The sequence below is a fragment of the Lipotes vexillifer genome, unplaced genomic scaffold (assembly GCF_000442215.2).
Source record: "Lipotes vexillifer unplaced genomic scaffold, Lipotes_vexillifer_v1.1 scaffold95, whole genome shotgun sequence".
Lineage (NCBI taxonomy): Eukaryota > Metazoa > Chordata > Mammalia > Artiodactyla > Lipotidae > Lipotes > Lipotes vexillifer.
Window position 1 is genome coordinate 1,824,348 of NW_006791458.1, and position 26,302 is coordinate 1,850,649.

General features: G+C 39.9%; 1 protein-coding gene across 3 annotated transcripts in view; it reads left to right on the top strand.

Annotated features, from left to right (window-relative positions):
- Positions 1-3,448: 3,448 nt before the first annotated feature.
- Positions 3,449-26,302, top strand: part of PWWP2A (PWWP domain containing 2A) — a 34,038-nt gene continuing 11,184 nt past the window's right edge. For 2 of the 3 annotated variants that reach the window (XM_007464409.1, XM_007464410.1), the window contains exons 1-2: positions 3,449-4,102; positions 22,186-23,150. In XM_007464409.1, the coding sequence (XP_007464471.1) occupies positions 3,507-4,102; positions 22,186-23,150 (1,561 nt within the window). In that variant the 5' untranslated portion in view covers positions 3,449-3,506. Of the gene's footprint in view, positions 4,103-22,185; positions 24,875-26,302 lie in introns of those variants that run through there. The other variant, XM_007464408.1, reaches the window with a different exon arrangement.

Sequence of the window (26,302 nt, forward strand, 5' to 3'; positions counted from 1 at the left end):
AAAAAAAAAAAAAAAAAAAAAAAGAGGTCCAAGAGAGCGCCCTTGCCAATGAGCATACAATGAGCATACAATAAGAATTCTGCAGCCTGGAAGAGGGCCCTCACCTGACTGTGCTGGCACCCTGATCTTGTATTTTCAGGCTCCAGAGCTGTAAGAAATAAATTTCTGTTGTTTACAAGCCACTCAGTCTGTGGCATTTTGTTCAAGCAGTATGAATGGACTAAGACATCATCCAACCTTCCAACCATTCATGAAAACCTCTATCCATTCAGCACCAAATACCATGTGGCTATCCATTCCACAAATACCAAGGGCCTCTTCTATGCTGATCCTATGCCAGGAGGAGACAGAAGGCAGGGGAGACTAGGATACAACAGCACATGTAAAAGCTGGGGTCCCAGTATATATGGAACCCTCCGAGGGCAGAATCTCATTTTTGTATTTGCAGTACATAAAATATGATTTGACTCCTGTCTTCCTTTCCAACCTTATCTCAGCTACTTATCTTCTTGCTTATTCCTCCTCAACCACATTGGTCTCTTCCTGTTTCTGGAGTAAGCCAAGCCCTCTTTTGCCACAGGACTTTAGCAATTGCTGCTCCTTTTAACCCAAGTGTTCATTCAACAATGTCAATAGCTGGCTCCTTCTTATCCTTTGCATTTTAGTTAAAATGTCTTGTCTTCAGAGAGGTCTTTTCTGACCATCTTATCTAAATGAGACACTCTCTGCCCCTCCCCCAGCTATTCCCTATCACCTCACCCTGTTGATTTCTTTTATGGCATCGCTCATAATCTGTGAATCATGTTATTTATTCACTGCTTATTTTCTAGCTCCCTAACTAGAAAAATAACTCCAAGGAGGCTTTCATGTTCTTTCTGCATGGCTTCTAACTGCCTAGCCCAGTAACTGACATATAGTAGGCCTTGAATATTTATCTGTGGAATAAATTGATGAAAGATCTTCCCAGTATTAGAAAGCTTGAAGAATAGTAGAGAACAGACCTTGAAAGATAAAGGAGGAACAGAGAGGGCCTTGAATGACAAGCAGAAGAGGATACACTTGATGTGAACATAGGGATCTTGAGTTGCAGGCTGAAAATGGTGATTTAGAAGGGTGACTTGATATGCCACCATCTGCTATAAATCCTTAATTTAAATGATTCACTGCAGCGTCTTGCAATGAATTACTGCAAGAGGTAATCAGGACCTGAACTGTATTTTTCTCCATGTGGGATACTATACAATGTGGGAACTCAGTATGGGTCTACACGTTTCATAGGACTATGTGTTATGTTTAATTAATTATGTTGAAATATAGAAAATTCATCATGGCAAAAACTCTGTAAGGTGGGATCCATGCCTGTTTTCTGCAGGCATCTAGCCTGCAGGGGATAAATTATTTGTTAAGTGAATGAGTGAAACAATCATGCACTTGGAAAGACCTGGGTTCTATAGGATCTGCTGCTAGCTATCTGTGTGACTGACAAGAAGACCTTTAACCTGGCTAAGGATCAGTTTCCTCACCTGTAAATGAGGGAGAAGACTTAACTCACAGGATTTTAAATGAGAACTTATGGGAAAATCTCTGGTACAGAGTGGACACTCAGTAAATTTATTTCCTTCTGTTAGTTTGCAGATGCTGATCCTGCCCTGACTGGGATTTCCTACGTGCCTTTCCCAAGAGCCCCAGGGCTTGAAATAGAGCATATGGTGATATTTACTTTTTCCCATTTTCAGTCCTTTCAATGTAAAACTGGAATTTTTTTTCTTTTTGCTATTTTATTTTTTTAATTGAAGTATAGTTGATTTATAATGTGTTAGTTATAGGTGCATAGCAAAGTGATTCAGATATATATATATATATATATATATATATATAGATAGATAGATAGATATTCTTTTTCAGATTCTTTTCCATTATAGGTTATTACAAGATATTGAGTATAGTTCCCTGTGCTATACAGTAGGTCCTTGCTGTTTATCTATTTTATATATACTAGTGTGTATCTCTTAATCCCAATCTCCTAATTTATCCCCCCCCCAAAAAAAACAAAACAAAACAAAACTGGAATTCTGACTATGCAACTTACTAGCTGAGTGACCTTGAGCACCCTTTATGTGCCTCAATTTCTTTATTTATAAGACGGGTATAATAACAGTACCTGCCTTATAGTAGTATTGTAAGGATTAAATGAGGTGTTATACTAAATGTTTGTACTAGTGCTTGGCACATAGGGGGTGCCCAATAAATGTTGGCTGTAATTACTCTTTAGAATTTCATTTTTTTACTCCCCCTCATGTTGGCAACTTTTCTCTCCTCGCTCCTGCAGGCATTCTCAGTGCTTACAATCTCTTCTGGAGAAAAGGCTCACTCTGAGCCTTTTGAAAGAAATAGGTTCAGTAGATTCTTCCAGACAAAACGAATCAAGAAACTTAAAGTGGGAATAGAGAAGTAGAGGCATTAGGACGCTGCAGAGGCTTTTCACACCTGTGGCATACGAGCGGCAAGGAAAGATAAAGGCTGAAGCAAGTAACCAGGTGCGACCACTTTCCCGTGAATTTGGGTTGAAAATTGGTGTTCACGTGGAAATTCAGCAGTGTCTCTGTACTGCTCTCTGGAACATTCATCAGCTTAATCCAGTGTGCATGGTATCCTTCCTGTTTTCATTAACATTTTCCTACTTCGAAATAAGTAGGTGCATTGTTCCTAGAAAGTGGAGAGAACTCAAGGAAACACCCCTTGTGTGGGAGCTGAAGTGGCTGCCATGAGGTTATGGAGAACGTCTTGCACATCATTCTATCCCCAGCACCTAGCACAGTGCCTAGCATAGGAGGAGCTCAAAAACAGTTTGGAGAATTATCTTCAAACTTTAGTTGTCCTTCCCAAAGAAGCCTGTCGTGCCCACACGCGGCTGCAACCAGGTCCACGCCCAGAAATAACATTTATTCTAAGGACCTCTGCGCAGAGATTCTTGGGAAGCGGTTCCCCTCCCTCATTATCTCGTTACTCCTCCCCTCCGTAGTCTTTGAAAGAACAGGCACGCCACGTGATTCCCTCCTTTATCCCACCTCTGAAACCCTGGCTGATAATGGGCAGGGGCATAGGCCAACCATAAGACTACATTTTCTCTTCCATCCAATAGAAAGAGGCACTAAGTGTAAGGCTCAGCTTTTTGACTTCCCCCCGCCCCCTTTGAGCCCGCCCCACACTCCTCCTCTAAGATTCGACATTTGACAAGTAGTCCGGCCAATGAGAAGTTCCTACTCTGTATGGGAGGGATGGACTGACTGGATGATAGACGTCCCCACCTGGCCAATGGAATATTGCAAGTGCGGGAGGGCTGTAGGACAGAACCAATGGCGCGGTGCCAATAACAAGCATCGGGGTAAGGGCGGGACAAAACTGTTCGCTGGAGGGAGGGGACGGCCCCGGGAGCCAAGCAGCGCTGCCGCCGCCGCCGCCGCTGTAGACTGACTGAGTTGGAGGAGGGAGAAGCCAGGAAGAAAATGGCGGCCGTGGCTGCAGAGGCGGCAGCGACTGCTGCGTCCCCCGGGGAGGGGGGCGCCGGCGAGGCCGAGCCGGAGATGGAGCCCATTCCCGGCAGCGAGGCCGGCACTGACCCCCTCCCGGTCACGGCAACTGAAGCGTCTGTGCCGGACGGCGAGGCCGACGGGCAGCAGTCCTCTCCTCAGGCCGACGAGCCGCCGTTCCCGCCGCCGCCGCCGCCGCCGCCGCCGCCGCCGGGGGAGCTAGCCCGCAGCCCGGAGGCGGCGGGGCCGGAGCTGCAGCCTGAGGAGAAGCTACCCGCCCGGGTGGTGGAGCCGGCGGCAGCCGCGCCACAGGAAGGGCCTGGTCTTTCACCTTCCCCTGCATCGCCGCCCGAGGAGCCCGCGGCTCCCGAGGAGCGCCAGGAACCGCCGCTGCCCCAGCCCTCAGCCCCGGCGCTCGTGCCGCCGGCGGGTGGGGACTCCGCGGTGTCGCAACTCATCCCCGGCTCGGAGGTGCGGGTCACGCTGGACCACATCATTGAGGACGCGCTCGTCGTGTCGTTCCGCCTCGGGGAGAAGCTTTTCTCCGGGGTCCTCATGGATCTGTCCAAAAGGTACCGCACCCGTCCCCAGCACGCCCCGGCCCGCTTGGTCCCTGGGGAGGGAGCGAGCCCAGGCGGCCCCTTCACGCCGGGCTCCCGCCTCTCCGGCGCCCAGCCGCCTGCGCCGCCCTCGGGTCCCGCGCGGCGCGTGGCGCGCGTTCCGAGTGGGGCAGGCGCGCGGGGCTGTCAGAGGGCGGTCCCTGCCCCAGGTGGGCGCCTGCGAGGCAGGTGTGCCGGCGGGTGTGTGGGGGGGCCGCGAGTGCTTGACGGGTTCGCGGGGCTCACCCCCCATCCCCCCCCCCCCCCCCCCCGCCCTGGGTCAGTGCAAAACGCAGAAGCATTTTCGCAGAGAACGCGGTGCTGGGTAGGGGAGATTGCGCTGTTCTCAAATTAACCTTTAACTTTAATGAGATAGGAGAAAGGGGTGTGAGCATTGGGGTTCCCAAAAGGTTAACTGCTTGCTCCTTATAAAGGGAAGAACGTTTATTTAAAATGAGCTCTTCGACTGTTATTCTTACGGTTAGAACTAATTCCCCCTAGCACATTTGGCTAATTGGTTAATGATAACTTTAAGAAAAGTCTAAAGAAGAGATGGGATTCTTTTTTAAACCTTTAATATCAAGATGGTGTGGTATAAAAGTGCTAAGATACTGACTTCTAAAACTGTAGATACAGTTTAAATGGTTGAGTTCATCCACAAACATCTTGTTTTAGCACGTTTTCATTTTTTAATTTAAATTGTTTATGGGCATTGCTTTAAGCAGATGAAGATACTCTGTTCTAAGTCTAGAGTTAAGTTAACCTTTTTATTCTCTTCTTTTGCAGATATGAAGTGCAGAGACTCCCATTCACGGCTCTCCATTCTGTTTCCTGCAACAGCACACACTCTGATGGTATCTCACCTGTTGAGAAATGGCTTATTTTAGTACGTTTTACTTGTAACTGCTTGCCCTCCCATCAAGACACAAGAATCTTCTCATTTGGGGAAGAAAGCCATTTAAAATACATAATTGAAGTATGGGAAAAGATGGGAGCCTTTACAGTTAGTTCAAACATTGTTAAATCTCAAAAAAATTTTTTTTAATTAGTTTTTTTTTTTTTTTTTTTTTTTTTTAAAATTTTGGTTTTTTTTTTTTTTTTTAAGAATTTTGGGTTAGGACTTTTGCACTTTTGTTTTCGGAATTAGAAAGCAGAATAAGACCAGTACTGATGTATTTAATAATAGCAAGAGAGAGAATGTGTATGTTCAGTAGTGTGTATGCTATTGAATCAAACAGAAGCGAAGGCCAGTGATTGTGTGAGAATCTGGATTTCAAATCTGCAAAAGGAAGGTGCAAAAAGGTAAGTTGTTTCTGGAAATGGAATGGACAGTGCTGTCCTGTTTTGAGGTGCTCATTGTCTTGGTGTTTTGTTTTTTAAAATTTTCATAGGGAAAGCCATTTGTTTTTTGAGTTTTGGTCTGTTTTACCTACAGTGCTTATAAACAGCAGCTTCTTTTGTTGGGGGTGCTGTTCTTATTATGAACCTTTTGCAATTTAATGTTTTGAAGTGAAAGGATCCTGTCATTAAAGTATTTTTTAAAACGCCATTAAGGGAACCATATCAACTTTTCATTCAACAAATATTTATTGAGCACATCTGTAGAAGGCACCCTCCTAGGTATTCTGATTATTATATGTATGAGACACAGTCTGTGCCTTCTAGAAGTTTATATGGGAGTCACACACATTGTGGAAGTGGTGAGGAAATAAAGCAGTGTTTTTAAAATTTAGCACTTCAAGGAATTATTATTGGACCAGTGATTGACTAGTTGAGTATCTTTTTTTCATAATTTAATATAATTTGGAAAAATAGATCTGCCAATATATTTTGTAATCTGTGCTTACGCTGATTGCATACTTTCATGCACAGTTTTGGGGTTAACCGATGATCCAGGAGATAACTCTTTACAGACTCTACCAAGACGGTGACTGTAGTCATCAGTTGCTTTAAAAATAGTTTGTATCAGGAATTCCCTGGCGGTCCAGTGGTTAGCACTCTACTCTCTGCCCGGACCCAGGTTCCATCCCTGGTTGGGGAACTAAGACCCCGCAAGGCGGCACAGCCAAAAAATAAATAAATAAAAATTAAAATAAAAATAGTTTGTATCCTATTTGAATTGGCCATTGAATGAAACCATTAGGTAGAAATAACGAGAGCTTCCTCTTATATGGGAAAAGAATATGAAAAAGAATATATGTATAACTATATCACTTTGCTGTACACCTGAAACTAACACGATATTGTATATCAGCTATACTCCAATATAAAATAAAAATTAAAAGCAAGAGCTTCCTACTGAGTGCCTGTTAAGTACCAGGCTTTGTACCACATGCTTTAACCTCCATAACTCTGGTGGTATTTTTCATTTATATAGGAGGAAATTGAAGTTCCTTCAGTTTGGCTAGCTTGTAAATGGCAAAGTAAGGGCTCAAATGTAGGTTGGATCTGATTCTAAAGTCTATGCTTTTTCTAATTTCATATTAGGAAGGTAGTTGGGCTGGCAGATTTCCTGTTAAGCAGTAAGTAAAGAATTGCATATTTCTGAAATATAGTGCTTATCTTGATGTTAATAGCTATATGGGATAATACAGAGGTTGTGTATGGGTGTTGGAGCCAAAGAGATTCTTTAGTCAGCTCATAGCCATAGAAGCTGCTCTGGAGACTCCCCATTTCCTTAGCTGTTTACTGGGAATGTAGTAGGCTCTGAGGTCTTGATTCTTGCCTCTTCAGTGAGGTAATCAGGAGAGAATTAACATTTGGGAGGCTGCTAGGTGCATCAATGTATATGTGCTTTTCTCCGGTCTTCCAAGGGTGCAGTTATTGCTTTTATTAATTTTTTTATTCTGACATCATGCACGATACAGAAGTGTCTTAGGGTTGTCCAGCATGTAGAAGTGTTTGATCTTAGAGTACAGGATTTCATATACATGTGGATTAATCAGGAGTTTGCTTTTGTAAGCATTTGTTGGACATTCTTCCCCTTCCTGTTATTGTATTATTTTTTTGCCTTATTTTTAGAATTATTTGATTGAAGAACACATTTTTGAAGAGACTCTTTTTGTGGAAAAAAGGAGCAGGACACATGTAATTTTAAGAAAACCAAAACCTAAAGAGAAGAAAATGGTACTAAATAGTAGATTGATCTGGACAGTGTCAGGGTACTGGGTGCTGACTTATAGCACCTGCCTCTTCAATTAACACCGTGACTTTGAGCAAATCTCTGTGCCTCGCTGGGCTTCAGTCTCTAGTGTGTATGAGGCTAATTCATTTTGAGTTTAGGCAGTTGACTTTTTTTTTTTTTTTTTTTGGTACGCGGGCCTCTCACTGTTGTGGCCTCTCCCGTTGCGGAGCACAGGCTCCGGACGCGCAGGCTTAGTGGCCGTGGCTCAAGGGCCCAGCCGCTCCGCGACATGTGGGATCTTCCTGGACCGGGGCACGAACCCGTGTCCCCTGCATCGGCAGGCGGACTCTCAACCACTGCACCATCAGGGAAGCCCTAGGCAGTTCACTTTAAGCACAAATAAGCAAACAAACTTAATGCCTCAGTTTATATAGATAAAGTGAATAGGGTGACCAGGTGGTCTGGTTTTCCTGTACCATCCTGGTTTGATTCTTACCTCCTTTCTTTATTCAGAGTAGCTTGCTTTGGCAAATAAATGACTTGGTCACCCTAAAAATGAGGATATTTGAATATCTGGTTAAAAACGGATTTTATGTAGTGGAGTATTTATTTGAATGCTTTTAAGTTGAGGTATGCATTGCATTCTCTAGTTTACTCTAGGCCTCTCCACTATTGTTTTATACACAGCTCTCAGGTAGTTTAAATTACCTGCCTACTGAATTCATTAGCAATGTCTAATGACAGTAGTCTAATACTAGTAGATAAAGTAGATAATCAACTAACTCACAAATTCAGTTTGGTCTTCCTATTCTCTCTTCTTCCTTAACCTTACGCTTTTGAAATTTTGACATAGGTACATTTGTTTCTTCATTTAGCATTATATAATAAGCATTCCTTCAGGTTGCTAAACTATCTTATTTTAGACAGAATAACCAGTGGTTGTACCATAATATTTGTTTAATTTTCTTATGGTAAATGAACATCCATGTATTATATATATATTATGGTAAATGAATGTCCCTTGCTTCGACATTTATCAGCTGTTAGCCAAATGTGTTTCATCGTATGCCCACCTCCAATGGATTATTTTGAAGCAAATCCTAAACATATAATTTTACCATAAGTATTTCAGTAGAGATCTGTAAGAAGATAAGAACTTTAAAATTTTAATTATACTACTGTCACACCGAAATTAATAGCAACAATTCCTTTACATCATCATGTGCAGTGTCTCAAAATCAACATCTAAGTTTTGTTCAAATTAGAAATCAAGTAAAGTTTATACATTGCAGTTGTTTGATAAGTTTCCTAAGTTTTTCATCAGTAGTTCTCCTGCCATTACTTTTATTTCCTTGCAGTTGATTTGTTAATCCATAGACTTTTTTTTTTTTTTTTTTTTGCAGTATGCGGGCCTCTCACTGCTGTGGCCTCTCCCATTGCGGAGCACAGGCCCAGCCTCTCCATGGCATGTAGGATCCTCCCGTACCAGGGCATGAACCTGTGTGCCCTGCATCGGCAGGCGGACTATCAACCACTGCGCCACCAGGGAAGCCCTCCATAGACTTTTTTTGGTAGAATTTTCCACATTCTGGATTTTTTTCCAATTGCATCCCCTTGGATGCATTTCCATAACGTTTTAAAAATAGGCCTTTTCCCTCAAGAGCAAACAGAAGGGACAGCTGTAGTCCCCTAAGGGCCTTGTTTTGGGTCAGTAGAAATGATACGATATCTCTTGCCTGCCTGAAAACTTCTAGGCCTATCCCTTAAACACACCTCCAACTTTAGTAATTCCAAACCTAGAAAAATTTAACCAGGCTTCAGCCCAGTCCTCTGAAATGGTAGTTTCTCAGTCTTCTCAATCTATTCTTGAAGGGACATATTTAATGGGACCTGTGGTTGCTTCCTACAAGAGGGATCATTTAAACTGTTTGTTACTGTTCTCCACATCTTTAAAGTTATAAACTGCTTTGAAATCCTGAGAAACCTTTCTGATTCCATTTTTTTGGGTACCTGATACGAATTAAGGGATCATGAAGTAAATGCTTATGCTTAAAAACTCTTGTGCAGGGCTTCCCTGGTGGCGCAGTGGTTGAGAGTCCGCCTGCCGATGCAGGGGACACGGGTTCGTGCCCCGGTCCGGCAAGATCCCACATGCCGCGGAGTGGCTGGGCCCGTGAGCCGTGGCCGCTGAGCCTGCACGTCCGGAGCCTGTGCTCTGCAACGGGAGAGGCCACAGCAGTGAGAGGCCTGCGTACCGCAAAAAACACACAAAAAACAAAACCCTTGTGCAATTTAATTTTGTGGTACATGCTTATTAAAGGTTGTAGCTGGTTGTATTTCAGAATTGATCTTTTACAAATACTGCCTTTTCTGTGTGTGTATGCGGGTTGCATTAAAAAGAATTGAGGTGATTTCTTTAGAAATCTTCCGATTTCACTAAGTTCTTAAGACAAGTTGTAGATTTACTTGTTTTTTAAGGAAATATAAACCAAGACAATGATTTTTTTTCTTTACAGAGATCATGAAACGTATGGTGCAATAGCCCTACTTTTGGTGGGAAAAATATACAGCCATTCTGGTGAAGCAGTGAGTAGTGGTATGAGTAGCTTATACTAAGTGTCCAGGTTGAGAATTTAGGCCCTCGAGTAGTATGCTTGAATGATTGTGTTGAGTTGTACCTATTTAAAACACTTTTAATATTATTTGATGATTATTCTGCTTATACCCCAAGGTGTTGATAAAAGGTTTCCACAGTGAAATAGCATTGAGACAAGTGCTAATCACCTTCTGACCCAGGCAGCTTTAGGACACCTACTGCTGTAGTAGTATATACAGTATTGAGAGTGAGCTGTTCATCACTTGTTGGGCTGCAGTGATTTATTTTTTTTTGGAAATGATTAGTTGTTGGACATTAAAAGTCTAGTTTGAATGTAAGGACTCTGTGTAACATCACAGTATTAAATAAATTTCATGAACTAGGTAACTAGATGTGTTACACACAAATTATGCCAGGCATGTTTTATTCGAGTTGGGGATCTAATAAGGTTAATTTTCAGCCTTTTATTTGTAAATAAGACCATACTTCACAGTGTACCGTTTTAAAGCAAAGCTCCTGATGAAACTAGGTTTAATCTTCCTAAGATCAGTTTTTCTGTGGGGGGCCATTAAAGAATTTGTGTATTATGTGTTCATCTTCTCTGTTATGGCTGAGTTAATTTCACATTGATTAAAAATGAAAGACGTTCTTAGTAGTTATTTGTGCCTCTGAAGTGCATCCTTATTTCTCGATATTTATTCGTCCTGTTCTACCTTAATTCCCAGATTAATTCAGGCACACCAGCAGAACAGAGCTTGCTTTAGTGGCAGATCTTGCAGGAAAGTGGAGGTTGAGTTATACTCTGGGGGGATTTAATATAGAATGTTTTGGCTAAACATCTTTTGGGCAGTTGTTCTCAAAACAAATGTGCTTAAGATTTCTGAGCTCCACTCCACCAGTTTGTTTTTAACAAGGTGATTCCGATGCAGATGATTCTTAGAGCATATTGGGAGATAACTGACTTTCAGGGGATAGTTTTGCCAAAATAGTGGGACCGTAAATTTGTTAAACCTGTTTTTTAAGTTTTTGGGTAATTTGATTGGAATGTAATTGTCAAGTAAGCAGTACATATGGGGATGGGCCACTTGGGTGGCAGATCCAGATACTTTTTGTAGAACTGGTAATTAGACTTGCAAATTGTTTCTTAAATCTGGCTGCCCACTAGAAATTTAAGTAGTACATAATTTTTGTCTCTCTCCCTTTGTACCAAGTGGCCTTAAAACAGAATAATGTTCTTTTAGCTCTTTAAAACACATACCTTCTATAGTATTTGACTTCACTTTTCTGCCTATTCCCACCATCTAGGAAGGTTGCCAAGTTTTACTTTGTAATTAATAATAGCTACTATGTATTTCTCACTCCTGTTTTAGGCACTGTGCACGTTGTGTACATTGTTTCATTTTACTCTAGAGAATCGAATGAAGTAAATTCTATTAATACCCATTTCACAGATAAAGACAGGAAGCCTCAGATTAAATTGCCTAAAACTATAAGTGGTAGATATTAGTAGGTGTATCGAAGATGCCTTTTTGCTTATGGAATAAGATCAACAGCTGGGAGTCACAGCAGTTTGTGAGAGTTAAACGTTTTGTGATTTGAATAGGAAAGCACTGAGAAATTGAAGATGCTTTTCTGAATGATATACAATTCTCTAAGGTTTGAAAACAACCCTGTTCTAATACATTTCTATATTTTGCCATTATCATGTAGCTTATGATTTTGGTGGGGAGTTACCCTGGTAGGTAGAAATGGCAGAGCGCTCTGTTCCTCACTCAACCAGGAGTAGCTGCTTGGTTTTAAAATAAGAATTGCTCTTCAGTTCAATTTAGTGAATTCTTCAGGCATTTTTGAAAATGGGGTTTCTTCTTCATATATGGTCCTAGGTCTTAAATGTTTTGCCTTGGTTGGCCTGGCCCTGGCAACAGTGGAGTCCACTTCATCATGGGAGGAATCACAAAATGTCAGATTTGAATTTTGTTGAGCACGAGATCAGCATTAAGTGCTGGATGATTGAATTGGAAAAGAATTTAAAGACTAACATATAGTAAGTTGTTGGACAACCTGTTTTTGGTAAAATAGAAATAGTGAAATAAATTGAATAATTTGCCTTTTAGAAAAAGTCCATCTGTTGAGAAATAACTTAGACCTCTGTGTGGTAGACTATTGGACATAATACAAAAGAAATATCAAAAGTACATAGAAATCATAATGGAAACATAGAGAACTTAAAACTGCTTATTGGTGTCTTAGGGCCAAGACCAAGGGAATTCTTTTCAAGTGTTTGAAAGCTGTGATGAGTATTTATGTTAATAATTAAAAAGATTCTTTTATATCAGTGTTCATTTTCTTGGGAAAATGTCAAGTATCTTTCTCTAAGTGATGTTGTACAAAAGTGAAGTCAACATCTGTCTGCTCTTAAAAGTATTTTGCCACTTTGTGGTCATTATCATTTTCTTGGATGGTTATTTTAAAAGAAGAATTTACTGTTAGGGAGTTAAATAATATGAGTACCATACAGATGTTGTGACTATTTTTGCTTTTAAAAAGGCTGAAGCGTCAGTGTTTTCTCTATAGTTGTGTCCATCTTTATTTCCAAAATATCCAGATAAGTTGTTTTTACAGGATTGTTTGAAGGTACGTGAGTGGGAGCTTAAAATCTGAATTATTCGGGTTTAACTTCTTTTTTCCCTCCCTCCAAAAGCAAAGTTATATTTATAGAAAGGGATTGCATAGACTTTTTAAAAGATTGAGTAAATTCTTATGGTTACAGAGATGTTCTTTTAAGACTTTTATGCAGCCCACCCTCAGTTAATTTTAAAAGATACTTCCTGGCATTCTTGTTCATAATTGGTGGATGTTTTGTTTGTATGTTGATAAAGTCATTCTCCCTCCCTCCTTACCCATTTGGGTACCCATAGTCCCTGCAGATTGCCCTTGTAATACTTGGGGCTTTTAATTAAAAACACCATCCATTCACTTAGTTAACAAAGTTGAGTATGTTTTAATTTTACTCTAATAATAGTTACCATGTATCATGCCTACTTACTGTGTACTAGGCTGTATGGTAAGCAGTTATCTATATTAATTGATCTTGAAGTTAATCTTGACAATTCTGTCAAAGTTACTTAACTGCAATTCCAATATCCAAAAAGCTCTGAAAACTGAACTTCCTGTTAATTTTTTGTTGGCAGACCCTAACCTGACTGAAATTATGTGAGCATATTATATGTATTTATCCCATTTAGCGTGAATGTTCTTTCATTTCATTTTACTGCTGAAATAGTAATATGCTTGATGATAGGGTGCTTATTATCTTTTGAAAACTGGGAAAATTCTGAATTCTGAAGCCTGTTCACCTCCATGGGGTTCAGAAGAGAGTATGTGTACCTGTCAGCTCCTCCACTTCCTTAGTGGGGCGTGGAGGTGGAGGGAGGGGCGTTAAGTAACTTGACGTGAGGGGAAGCAGTAATAGTAGTAGTAGTGGTTAAGAACCTGACTGTGGGCCGACTGCCTGGGTTCATGTCCTGGCTCTGCTGCTCACTAGCTGTGTGATCTTGGGAAGGCCACTACACTCTGTGCTTTAGTTTCATCAGCTATAAATTGTGATGATTAAATCAACTGATGCAAATAAGTACATATTTAGAATAGTGCCTGGCACATAGTAAATGCTGTATAGTTGTTAGCTAATAATACTTCTATGAAGTAGCTACTAAGTGGCAGCATTAAGATGACAGCAGCTATTATAGTCACTTAAATGGGTTTGCTTGAATAGCCACTCAACCTAAATGTATTGTGGCCTACAGTATAATCTGCATCTTCAAAATACCTTGAAAAAGTCTGTGGAAGCTTCAGGTAATACTGGTGAAGTATAACTTTCCCCTTTTTTTTAATAAGGATGACATTTATATTTTACGAGGGAATGAGATAACTAGGAGTTTTGTGGTGGATGGTAGGGGATGTGTCTCAATCTTTTCTTCCCAATACCCCTTGGGGCAGGTGGCTTATGAGGAAATTATGGGCTTTGTCATGAAGAGAAAGTTATAGTCTCATTACGGAAATTTAGTCCTTACAGTCTCTCTGCTTCTTACGTGCTTCTAAAACATAATTGAGGGACTTCCCTGGTGGTCCAGTGGTTAAGAATCCGATTTCCAATGGAGGGGACTAGGGTTCGATCCCTGGTCGGGGAACTAAGATCCCACATGCCGCAGGGCAACTAAGCCCGTGCATGAACTAAGCCCGCACGCTCTAGAGCCTGCCGGTCACCAACTACTGAGCCTGTGTGCTCTGGAGCCTGCACGCCACAATTAGAGAGAAGCCCTCGTGCCGCAACGAAAGATCCCACGAGCCACCTAATACCCGATGCATCCAAATAAATAAATATTAAAAAAAAAACCCGTAATTGAGAAGGGCTCACATTTGAGAATGACATACTTCAAAGTTAGGGAAAGGACGATGTTTTTGTGTTCTTTGTACTTATTAAATGGTGGGAACAGACTAGTACAGCTAAACGTTCTTTTTTTAATATTTATTTATTTTATTTTATTTATTTTTTGGCTGTGTTGGGTCTTTGTTGCTGTGCGCGAGCTTTCTCTAGTTGCGGCGAGCAGGGGCTACTCTTTGTTGTGGTGCGCGGGCTTCTCATTGCGGTGGCTTCTCTTGTTGCCGAGCCCAGGCTCTAGACACGTGGGCTTCAGTAGTTGTGGCTCACGGGCTCAGTAGTTGTGGCTCACGGGCTCCAGAGCACAGTCTCAGGAGTTGTGACGCATGGGCTTAGTTGCTCCATGGCATGTGGGATCTTCCCGGACCAGGGGTCAAACCTGTGTCCTCTGCATTGGCAGGCAAATTCTTAACCACTGCACCACCAGGGAAGCCCTTCAGCTAAACTTTTTAACAAAGTGATGTACACTTTTGTTCCCATCACTGTATTTAATCAGAAGCCTTCACTGGTCTTGTCTGTTTAATTGACTAGTATTTTTTTTTATAACATCTTTATTGGAGTATAATTGCTTTACAGTGGTGTGTTAGTTTCTGCTTTATAACTAAGTGAATCAGCTATACATATATCCCTATATCCTCTCCCTCTTGCGTCTCCTTGCCTCCCGCCCTCCCTATCCCACCCCCTAGGTGGTCACAAAGCACCGAGCTGATCTCCCTGTTCTATGCGACTGCTTCCCACTAGCTATCTATTTTACATTTGGTAGTGTATATATGTCCATGCCACTCTCTCACTTTGTCCCAGCTTACCCTTCCCCCTCCCCGTGTCCTCAAGTCCATTCTCTAAGTCTGCCTCTTTATTCCTGTCCTGCCCCTAGGTTCCTCAGAACCATTTTTTATTTATTTATTTTTGAGAGTTTTTGAGAGTAGTATTCTTCATCCATCACACTCTTACCTAACCCTCCCTTAATACACTCACCAACATGCCCTCTTTTTCCACCAGATGGTTATCTGTATTTTATTGCTTGTTTAAGCCTCTGGATCCTTACCTGTCTCCTATGGAGGCGGGCTGTTTGCTGACTGGTAATTCCTACGCTGCATCTTTTCACCTGTTGGCTTTTCTGCACCTGCTCAGTGTTTCACTTTTTTAAACTAACTTAAGTTGGTTACCAACATTCAAAAATGGGCAACCACTCTCTGCCTCTACTGTTTTGCTCGTCACTTAATCTGCTTGGACCCTTCCAGGTGTAGTCAGTTTCCTGCAAAGCTCATTGCCTAATCACTAATCCTCGGTGCTTTCTTTCCCTCTAGTCTATAGCCTCTTTTGGCAGTGACTGTGGTCTCACCTACTGCAGTTAGGTCCTAGGGTTGAGACCTAGTTTTATACTATGTGACTAATTAGCATACTTGTATTTGAATAGATTTTGTGCTTAGTGGTACTTCAGGTGAGTTTGCTGGCATTTATGCTTAAGTAGAACAAATCTTTTTTATATACTTTCTTTGCTTGAAAGTTTTTTTTTTTTCTTGGCCATGCCACAGCATGTGGGATCTTAGTTCCCCAACCAGGGATCAAACCCGTGCTCCCTGCAGTAGATGCTCTGAGTCTTAACCACTGGACTGCCAGAGAAGTCCCTCCTTGAAAGTTTTGATGGAACTGAGGTGTAAACTAAATTTAAGGTTATACTTTTTAAAATAATTTTTAAACTTTATTTTGAAATAATTTCAAAGCAGAGAACTCAAACTCTTTATCTAGATGCACTGATTTTTAACATTTTGTCACATTTGCTTTATCATTCTTTATATAAACATGTTTTTCCCTTGAACTATTTGAGAGTAGGTTGCATACATCATTCTCCTTCACCCCTTAATACTTGAGTATTTATTTCCCAGGATCAAAGATATTCTCGTAGATAACCACAATATAGTTTTCAAATTCAGGAAACATTGATAAGAGAACTTTTATCTGTTTTGTAACCCATATTTCATTACTCTGTCAATTTTCTCAAAAATGTCCTTTAAAACTTTTTTCGTCCAGTAAAAGATCATGTATTGCATTTAGTTGCAATATAATATAGAATATATGTAATGGGGACTATTTCTCAATTTAGGGTTGTCTGATACTTGTTTAGGAGAGGCTCAGGTTATACACACAATGTTGTGTGCTCAGGGCACCATATCTGTGGGCATGTGATCTTCATGTGCCCTCATTGCTGAATGTTCACTTGAGTCCTTCCTCAGGTCAGGGTGTTGTCCTGTTGTTCTCCAGTGTAATTACTATTTCCCCTGGACTAATAATTCCTTTACTACCATGGAAATATACTGCTTCTCGTCAAACTTGCCCCTCTTCATTAGGTAGATAGACAATTAAAAACATTTTAATTGTGGTAAAAAACACATAAAATATACCATTTTAATCTTTTTTTTTTTTTGCGCGGTACGCGGCCCTCTCATTGTTGTGGCCTCTCCCATTGCGGAGCACAGGCCCCGGACGCACAGGCTCAGCGGCCGTGGCTCACGGGCCTAGCCACTCCGTGGCATGTGGGATCTTCCCAGACCAGGGCATGAACCCGTGTCCCCTGCATCAGCAGGTGGACTCTCAACCACTGCGCCACCAGGGAAGCCCATTTTAATCATTTTTAAGTGTATATAGTTCAGCAGTGTTAAGTACATTCGCATTGTTATGAAGCAGATCTCCAGAACTTTTTATCTTGCAGAACTAAAACTCTATACCCCTTAAACAACTCCTGATTTTTCTCTCCAAGTCCCCGACAGCCATTCTACTTTTTCTTTCTATAAATTTGACTACTTCAGATATCTTATATAAGTGGAATCATACACTATCTTTTTGTGATGGACTTATTTCACTTAGCATAATGTTTTCAAGGTTCATACATGTAGCATGTGACAGGATTTCTTTTTGAAGGCTGAATAATGTTGCATTGTATGTATGTACCACATTTTGTTTATCCATTTGTCTGTTAAGAGGCATTTGGGCTGTTTCTACATTTTGGCTATGGTGAATGCTACTGTGTACATGGGTGTGCAGATATCTCGGAGATCCTTTTTTCTCAATTATTTTGGCTATATACCCAGAAGTGGATGTGCTGGCTTGTATTTTTAATTTTTTGAGGCATAGATATACATTTTATTTTGTAAAATTTTCTATTGCATGTAGCTGACTATTGAACTGATTTCATTTGTCCTGAGATTAAACTCTGCCATAATAACCAATCTTGCAGAGATGCAATGTGAACCAGGATAAGCTTGCTTCACAGTTTTCCCTCCTTTATGATTGAACCTGTTGCTAATTTAAGGAGGGAGGTAGTTTCTGAAAACATCTGCTTGAAATGAAATACATCTAGATTTTTTTAAAATGAGTTAGTTGCGTGTAATTTTTTCCTACTGTAGCTTCTTTAAGAGAAAAGAATTAAGAGAGGGAAAGCTTTCTTTTTGTCTTTCCTTGATATATTTATTGGAGGGAGGTTTGGTCCAGAAAGAACACTGGGGCCTGTCTCAACTAACATGCCTGAACTTTTTTTCTGAGCATTTGTTTCCCATTTACATTAGCTGAAGACTCTTTTTTTTTTTTTTGCGCGGTACGCGGGCCTCTCACTGTTGTGGCCTGTCCCCTTGCGGAGCACAGGCTCGGGACGCACAGGCTCAGCGGCCATGGCTCACGGGCCCAGCCGCTCCGCGGCATGTGGGATCTTCCCGGACCGGGGCACGAACCTGTGTCCCCTGCATCGGCAGGCGGGCTCTCAAGCACTGTGCCACCAGGGAAGCCCACTGAAGATTCTTTTTCACAGTGATTTTCTCTTGTTTTGACACAAAATAACTAGGAAGCCCCAGTATTTTCCCTCCTCAGAATTTTGACACTCACTACTACTAAATTATTAAGATGATAGCTAGTTTTAAAACTTTTTATAGATTCACAGGAATTTGCAAAAATAGTGCAGAGAGGTCTCGTATATTTTACCTAGTTTTCCCAAAAAGCTATTTTAAATTAAGCCATAATACCTGAGTAATTTTCCTTCAGAATTTTTGGGTACAAAAAGTTGTAAATGGGTAAGGGTTAGAATGAGTCACTAATACATTAATAAATACCCTGATGCTGCACAAAGAAGGGGAGGGGAAGGAGCAGAGATAGTTTGAGTCTTATTACTCAACTCATGGAGTATTTGTAAAAAGTTCTTTTAGGAAAAGCTCAAGCAAGGGACACTAGTCAGCTTTCCACATCTCCACTTATCATTAAATTCTTCCTCTGCTGAGGTCACTCTTTGGTGAGCATTCATATGGGACATAAATATCTTCACCTTAGAAAAAGCTAAAGCAGACATGCTTGCTAAAAATTTAGATCCTGGGTACCACCCTAGGAGAGTCTTACCATTCAGTCTTGGGGCAGGGCTTAAGAATCTCCATTTTCAAACATCACCGAGTGTTGTTGTGTTGCAGATTTCCCCGACTATATTTGAGAAATTAGATTTTAGGGGTTTTAGGAGACCATAATTTTGTTGCTACTTTATATTCTTATTAAGGTAATAGTTTCATAAGTCAATGGCTTTCAAACTTTTGAGCATAGTTACAAATATATTTTATCTGTAGACTCCTGTATATACATATATACATGAAACAGATTCATTGCAGTTACATACACTTACACTGTTTTTCAATTTAAATCATAGCTGTGACCCATGAAATTTGATTTCGCAACCAACCTCTCCACAATCAGTTTGAAAACATGGCCATGGTATTAAATGTTGTCCATGGAAGGGAAACAGAATGATTACTAAGATGGAGTAGGACACTGATTCCCCTTTTCCTCTTACAATAATTTATCCTTCTGGTCTTTGAGGAAGTTTTATTATTAGTTAAAAATACTTTTCTACCTAGTGTCTGTCATACAGAGTGAAGTAAGTCAGAAAAACAAATACCGTATGCTAACACATATATATGGAATCTTAAAAAAAAAATGGTACTGTTGAACCTAGTGGCAGGGCAAGAATAAAGACATAGAGAATGGACTTGAGGACATGGTGGGGAGCGGGAAGCTGGGGCGAAGTGACAGTAGCATCGACATATATACACTACCATATGTAAAATAGGTAGTGGGAAGCAGCTGCATAGCACAGGAAGATCAGCTCGGTGCTTTGTGACCACCTAGAGGGGTGGGATAGGGAGGGCGGGAGGGAGACGCAAGAGGGAGGGGATATGGGGATATATGTATATGTATAACTGATTCACTTTGTTATACAGCAGAAACTAACACAACATTGTAAAGCAATTATACTCCAATAAAGATGTTAAAAATGAATTAAAAATAATTTTTTTTCTGCTTTTGCCAATCCACTACCCACAATTACCAGTCTTTTTATTTTCCCTTTTTCTTTTGGTGGCTGCAGTTTCCATTCATCATTACACAATTAAGTGCCTCCCTATGTTATTAAAAACATTTAATGCTTGTATTTTATATGCTTAAGAAGGAAAGGCAAGGAAGAAGAAAAACCCAGAAGTGAAATTAATGTTCTTATTAAACTCCATGAAGGTAGACATATCAGATTTCACAGCTTATTTGATATAAACATCTTTAAAGTAATTGGCTGGATCATTCTCACATTGAGATAATGAATTAGAGTTATAGAAAGGATCCCAAACTCTGGTAAATTATTAGTTGAAAGTAAGATCCTATTACTTAAATGAAGTAAATTAAATAAAGTTTAGCCAAGAAAAATGGCTAACGTTTGTTGACCTATTAATCCTCCCCTGAATTCTCTAAGGTAGGAAATAGTGTTACTCCCTTTTACATATGCAAAAACTGAATTTAGGGAGGTTTAGTACTGCTTCAGGATACAAAATTGGTAAAAAAAACTTTTAAGATGCTCGAGGTTTAGTTATTCCTAATAAAAGGAGGAAATTTGTTATCTCAGTTATGGAAACAAGTGAAAGTGTAATGGGGCAAAATGATGGCTTATACAAGTTAGAAAATTTTATTGTTAATACAAATAGTGGTCTCACCTCATATAAGTTATATTGTTTTATGTAGCTCTAGATTAAAACACAAGAATAACCTCTGTCTTCCTGTCACCTTGAAAAAGTGGTTGTTGAGCACCTCCATATAAGCTAAGGCCAGATGCTCAAAGTGCCTTGCAGTTAAGTAGTCAGGAAGCAAACACGTGGGTACGAAATACAATGCTAGAATAGCAAGCTATTTATTTATTTATTTATTTATTTATTTTTAATTGAAGTATAGTTGAATTGAAAGCTACTTTTTGCAAAGTTTGGTATAGTGAGGAATGTGTCCTTCCTTTGTGGATTAGCCCAGACCCAAACTTGTCCCACTCCAGGTAAAAAGGCTTTCCTCTTCCTTTGTGGTTTGTATTTGCTAAAAGTTGTTGGTTTGTGGTAGCCAAGCTAACAAGACTTCAGGAAAAAAACCATTTAGGTGTTGGAACCAGATATCCTGGTGTTGGCTCTTCCTATATCCCTAACCAAGTTTAGGTGTATCTGCAGCCCTAAGAACTTAATCTCAAGATTTCTTTCCAACAAAGAATTCTGTACCTTTTTGGGGACATAAAGACATTTTAGAGAATCTGAGAACCAAGACTCATTCTCCAGAAAAAGAGAACTTTACAAAACATTTGCATCTAATAGTGTCAGGGGTTCTACCCGACTACTTGAAGCCAGTCCTTAGGTTCTAAGCACCTCTGCTTTAGAGGATTGGTGTTAGAATTGTATTGTGTTAAGTACTGTTTGACTCAATGAGTGCCTCAAATTAGCATGTTAGCCTGTACATGATGAAATCATTTGGTAGTCTGATTTTTATATGCAGGAATCTGAGTATAGCAAGTTTAGATTTAAGGGTTCTTGATGTTTAGCCCAGGCAGATTAAACCACAGTTATTTCTAAGTCTACAGGAGAAACAAGGTTATTTGACCCCTGTTTTATTAGAAACTGATAATTGTAGAGATTTGTGTTCTATACCAGTGCTTTGCAAACTGGGTCTGGACCTGTAAGGGAGTTTTGAAATCCCTTTAATGCATCTGACTAGCATCAAAACAAATGAAAACAGACCAGAGTAGAAAAAAATATAATTATGTATTACATAATATAAGGTCAAGTATTTAATGAAACTTTTGCTTAAGGGTGTGTATTTATGTGCATGCATGTATACATGCATAAACATTTTATTGGATTGCAATGTGAAAATATTTCTTAATGTATGATGTGATTTTAAAAAGCTAGAAAGCTATAGCCTTATAACTGTCTGCTTTTGAGGTTATTTGAGTATCTGAATTTCTAGTATTTTTGTGGTTTGTTTCTTGCGGGGGTGGCCGGGTTGGATGAAGGCCTTAAAGAGTTAGGGTAGAACAGTAGAGAAGCAAATGCCTTTGAATCTTTATAGTGTTTAAACAATAAAGTTGAGTTGGGATTTTACTGATTCAATATTTTGGGGTAGTTAGGGCTGTATTTGTTTTGTGAAGCTTTTGAAAGGCATTATAACCAGAGGAAGATATGTATGTTACAAATTTATAGTTGCATTTACTAGACATGTTGTCTGTAGTTGAACGAACATTATATCAAATGATATTAACTATTAAGCTATCTGATAGAACATCCTTACTGATTCAAGACTGGAAAGATCTATTTTAAATAACATCAGCTATTATGGCATTGCTTAGAGCAACTATTGAGTATTTCTTTTTGAGTGTAGACCTAAAATGTAAGCCCCCCCAAAACGGAGGGCTTTGGGACCCGGGGAGGTTGTCTTTAGGTTTTTGGTTTTGTTTTTTAAAGTGAAATAGTTTTCAGGAAAGGTCGTATAAATAAACATTAGGTGGTGTTTCAGGAAACTGAATTATAGACACTAACTTAATGGCTTCTTTTCTCCTTTCATTTCTTTCAAAGGTTTGGGCCCCATGGGATCCCTGTGACAGTATTTCCTAAAAGGGAATATAAGGATAAACCTGAAGCCATGCAGCTCCAAAATAACACATTCCAAGAAGGGACAGATGTCAAGCGTGACGTGAATGGTGCTGTTCCCGAAGACCCTTCTCCTGTCCCGCCTCCTGAGCTGAGCTTGGCTGAAAGCCTGTGGACTTGCAAACCACCACCTCTCTTCCATGAAGGAGCACCTTATCCTCCCCCTTTGTTTATCAGGGACACATATAACCAATCAATACCTCAGCCACCTCCTCGGAAAATTAAGCGACCCAAACGAAAAATGTACAGGGAAGAACCTACTTCAATAATGAATGCTATTAAACTACGACCCAGACAAGTCTTGTGTGACAAGTGTAAAAACAGTGTCGTTGCTGAAAAAAAAGAAATTAGAAAAGGTAGTAGTGCAAGTGACTCTTCTAAATATGAAGATAAAAAACGGAGAAATGAAAGTGTAACTACTGTGAACAAAAAACTGAAAACTGACCATAAGGTGGATGGGAAAAACCAAAATGAAAGCCAGAAAAGAAATGCTGTGGTTAAGGTTTCAAATATTGCTCACAGCAGAGGCAGAGTAGTCAAAGTTTCTGCTCAGGCAAATACATCAAAAGCTCAGTTAAGTACTAAAAAAGTGCTCCAGAATAAAAACATGGATCATGCAAAAGCTCGGGAAGTGCTGAAAATTGCCAAAGAAAAGGCACAGAAGAAGCAAAGTGAAACCTCTACGTCCAAAAATGCACATTCAAAAGTCCATTTCACACGTCGATACCAGAACCCTAGCTCAGGTTCCCTTCCACCCCGGGTTCGTTTAAAACCACAGAGGTACAGGAATGAAGAAAATGACTCTTCTCTGAAGACAGGACTGGAGAAAATGCGGAGCGGCAAGATGGCACCAAAGCCCCAGTCCCGCTGCACCTCTACCCGCTCAGCAGGTGAGGCCCCTTCAGAAAATCAGAGTCCCTCCAAAGGCCCTGAAGAGGCCAGCAGTGAGGTTCAGGACACAACTGAAGTGCTTGTGCCTGGTGAGCAGGATGAACCACAGACACTGGGCAAAAAGGGCAGCAAAAGCAATGTCTCTGTTTACATGACCCTAAATCAAAAGAAGTCTGACTCTTCCAGTGCTTCAGTGTGTAGCATTGATAGCACAGATGATTTGAAATCCTCCAACTCTGAGTGTAGTTCTTCTGAAAGCTTTGATTTTCCTCCAGGCTGTATGCATGCACCTTCCACATCCTCTACTTCCTCCTCTTCAAAGGAAGAGAAAAAGCTCAGTAATTCCTTGAAAATGAAAGTCTTTTCCAAAAACGTCTCTAAGTGCGTCACACCAGACGGCAGGACCATATGTGTAGGGGACATTGTTTGGGCCAAGATATATGGCTTCCCCTGGTGGCCAGCCCGTATTCTTACTATAACTGTGAGCCGGAAAGATAACGGCCTTTTAGTCCGACAGGAGGCCCGTATTTCATGGTTCGGGTCTCCAACAACATCTTTCCTGGCTCTTTCGCAACTCTCCCCCTTTTTAGAAAACTTCCAGTCACGCTTTAATAAGAAGAGAAAGGGCCTGTATCGCAAGGCTATCACAGAGGCAGCTAAGGCTGCCAAACAGCTGACCCCTGAAGTGCGGGCTCTTTTGACACAGTTTGAAACGTGAACATGGACAGTAAGGTAGGCAAGAACCTTTGGAAGGTGCCACAGATTTTCTAGTGTAGTTAGGGGTAACTTCTACGAGGTAGCTTGGCCAAATAGGAGAGAGAACTTGCACTCAGTTGGCTGCTTTTTTATACTTAACCTTACAGCCATTTTTAGACTGAGAAGCTTAAACTGAACAAGCAATCAAATTTTGTCTTAAGGAAGTGAGATTTTAGTATTTTTCAGTTTTGAAGTCTAAAACCACCCCAAGGCATAGGAGCCATAGCCTCAACTGAAAATGAATTTTTGCAGGGACTGTTAATTGCCATTTGTACCTAGTACTGTGTGTATGTGTATACGTATATACACACATGTAAATGTATGTGTGTGTGTGTGTGTGTGTACGCATAGATACATACATGTATCAAATATAGCCTGTCACTATGTGACACAGGTTGCATATCTGGGATCATAGTAAGGGCTGGTGGGCTAGGGGGAATAGTGAGGATATTTAATGACTACTTGTTTTTTAATGAATGAACACTTAGCCTTTCTATGTGCATAATGGCACGGGAGTTTGATACGTAAGATGTTTGACAAACTAAGATGCTTGCTGTTGAATTGCACGCTGGGGAAATAGCCCAGTATTTGGGATTAAGACTGTCAAGGCTGGCTAGGTCTGAATCATCGCTCTCTCTCTTGTCCAGTGGGGACTTAACAAAAACTTTCAGACTTCTGGTTTGGGACGTTAGATAGGTTTGTCTTTGGATATGTAAATAGGTGATTGCTAAATTTGGTCAGATTTCTCCTGACTGGCTCTTCCTAAATTCTTAGGATATGTCCTGGTAAATTACACTTTGTGAATTAATTGTCATATATGTAATTGTTGCATTTTGGATGTACCTAGTTTGATAATTTTTAAAAAATATTTCCATTTAAGGTATCTGTTTGCAGGTCAGAAAATGAGAAAATGTAATTGTGTAATGCTCTGAAATGTAAAAAAAACAAGCTGTAAATAAAATCGACTAAATCCAAATTATTTGTGTGTGTTTCTCAAAAAGCTTTGAAAAATTTCAAGATGGTAGAAAATTATTCTTTGTAATAGTGTATAGAGGAGATGAAAAAATCACTTATTTTCCTATTTGCCCTATCAGGGAATATATAATCTGAGCATGATAAAATTCAAATAAGTGACTAATCAATATATTCTTAAAATGAGGTTTTGTAGTATAGAGGTCTGATATGCTTTTAGACTTGAGACCCTCCTGCAGTCAATTTCTCATAAGTGTATGGATTTTAATTATTTCATTTTTAGCTTTAATATTTCATCACATGCTTTTTCTTTTTTTTCTTTTTTTACATTTGTGTAATTAAAATCAATCTCTTTTCTGCTTTATCTTCTGCCTCAGGTATCATTGTTTTTGGGGCTTGTAACTTAGCTCACTATTTTTCTACATGGTCCATCTGTCCCTAAGATTTGATTTCTTATTTTCCATTTTTAGCTTTGTATTGTTAGTGAAAAATCTGATTGATTGCCTGTGGAGGCAAGTTTGTCCCAAGATTTTTTAAGTTGCTTTCATATTTTAGGCTCCAACTTAGCTTTTAAATGTGATACAATGTCAGTTTGACACTTTTGGAAACTTGGAACTTTTAAAGAGAGCAACTTTTTGTGGATTTCTAAGTAATGCAGTTTGAAATATCTTAGTTACTATGGAATTAATTATGAAAAGATTAATGGAGATTGAAAATCAGTAGTCTTCGGTCAGCTTCCTTAAGGTAATGTACCAATTTCTGCAAAAGCAAGTGGAATTTCTTCTGGGGAACTCAGTCAATGCTTTTTGATTATAATAAACACACAAGCAAAAAACAATGTTTCACTTGAATAGAACATATTCTTTCCTGCAAACAGAAATAATTATAGTATTTTAAAAATTCTTTGATTATAACAGGTTGAAAGAAGTTCATAGTGTGATTGAGGGGTTTTAAGGAAGTATCTTAAAAGATTTTCAGAGAACTTGTTTCAGATTAGTGAATTTGTTCATTCAGATATTTTCGAAAGTTTGAAATCTAAGGTTCAGGAAGATTTAAACCAGGCAAAGCAAAGAGTCACCTAAGTTATGTAATTCTAAGGCTTTGGGTAATGATCCAGGTGAGTTTTATCCTAACATAGAAATGGTTTTGACAGTGGATACTTCTGATGTAGTTAAGTGCTTGGGCAAATGTGCTCTTGTGGGATAAACTAAATTTGATTTGTTTCAGAAGCCATGGAGAAAAAGAAGAAGGAAAAAGATAAAATCATGATTGTTGAGTATAAAAGTAACAATTTGATATAGTCCATACCTTTGAAGAAAAGGTTGAAGCATAATCACAAATGTGCATGATCTCTTATTATGCCAAATAATCCCTGTTTTAAACCAGTAGTCTGGCATATTTCATCTGAAGTTTCTGTAGGGAA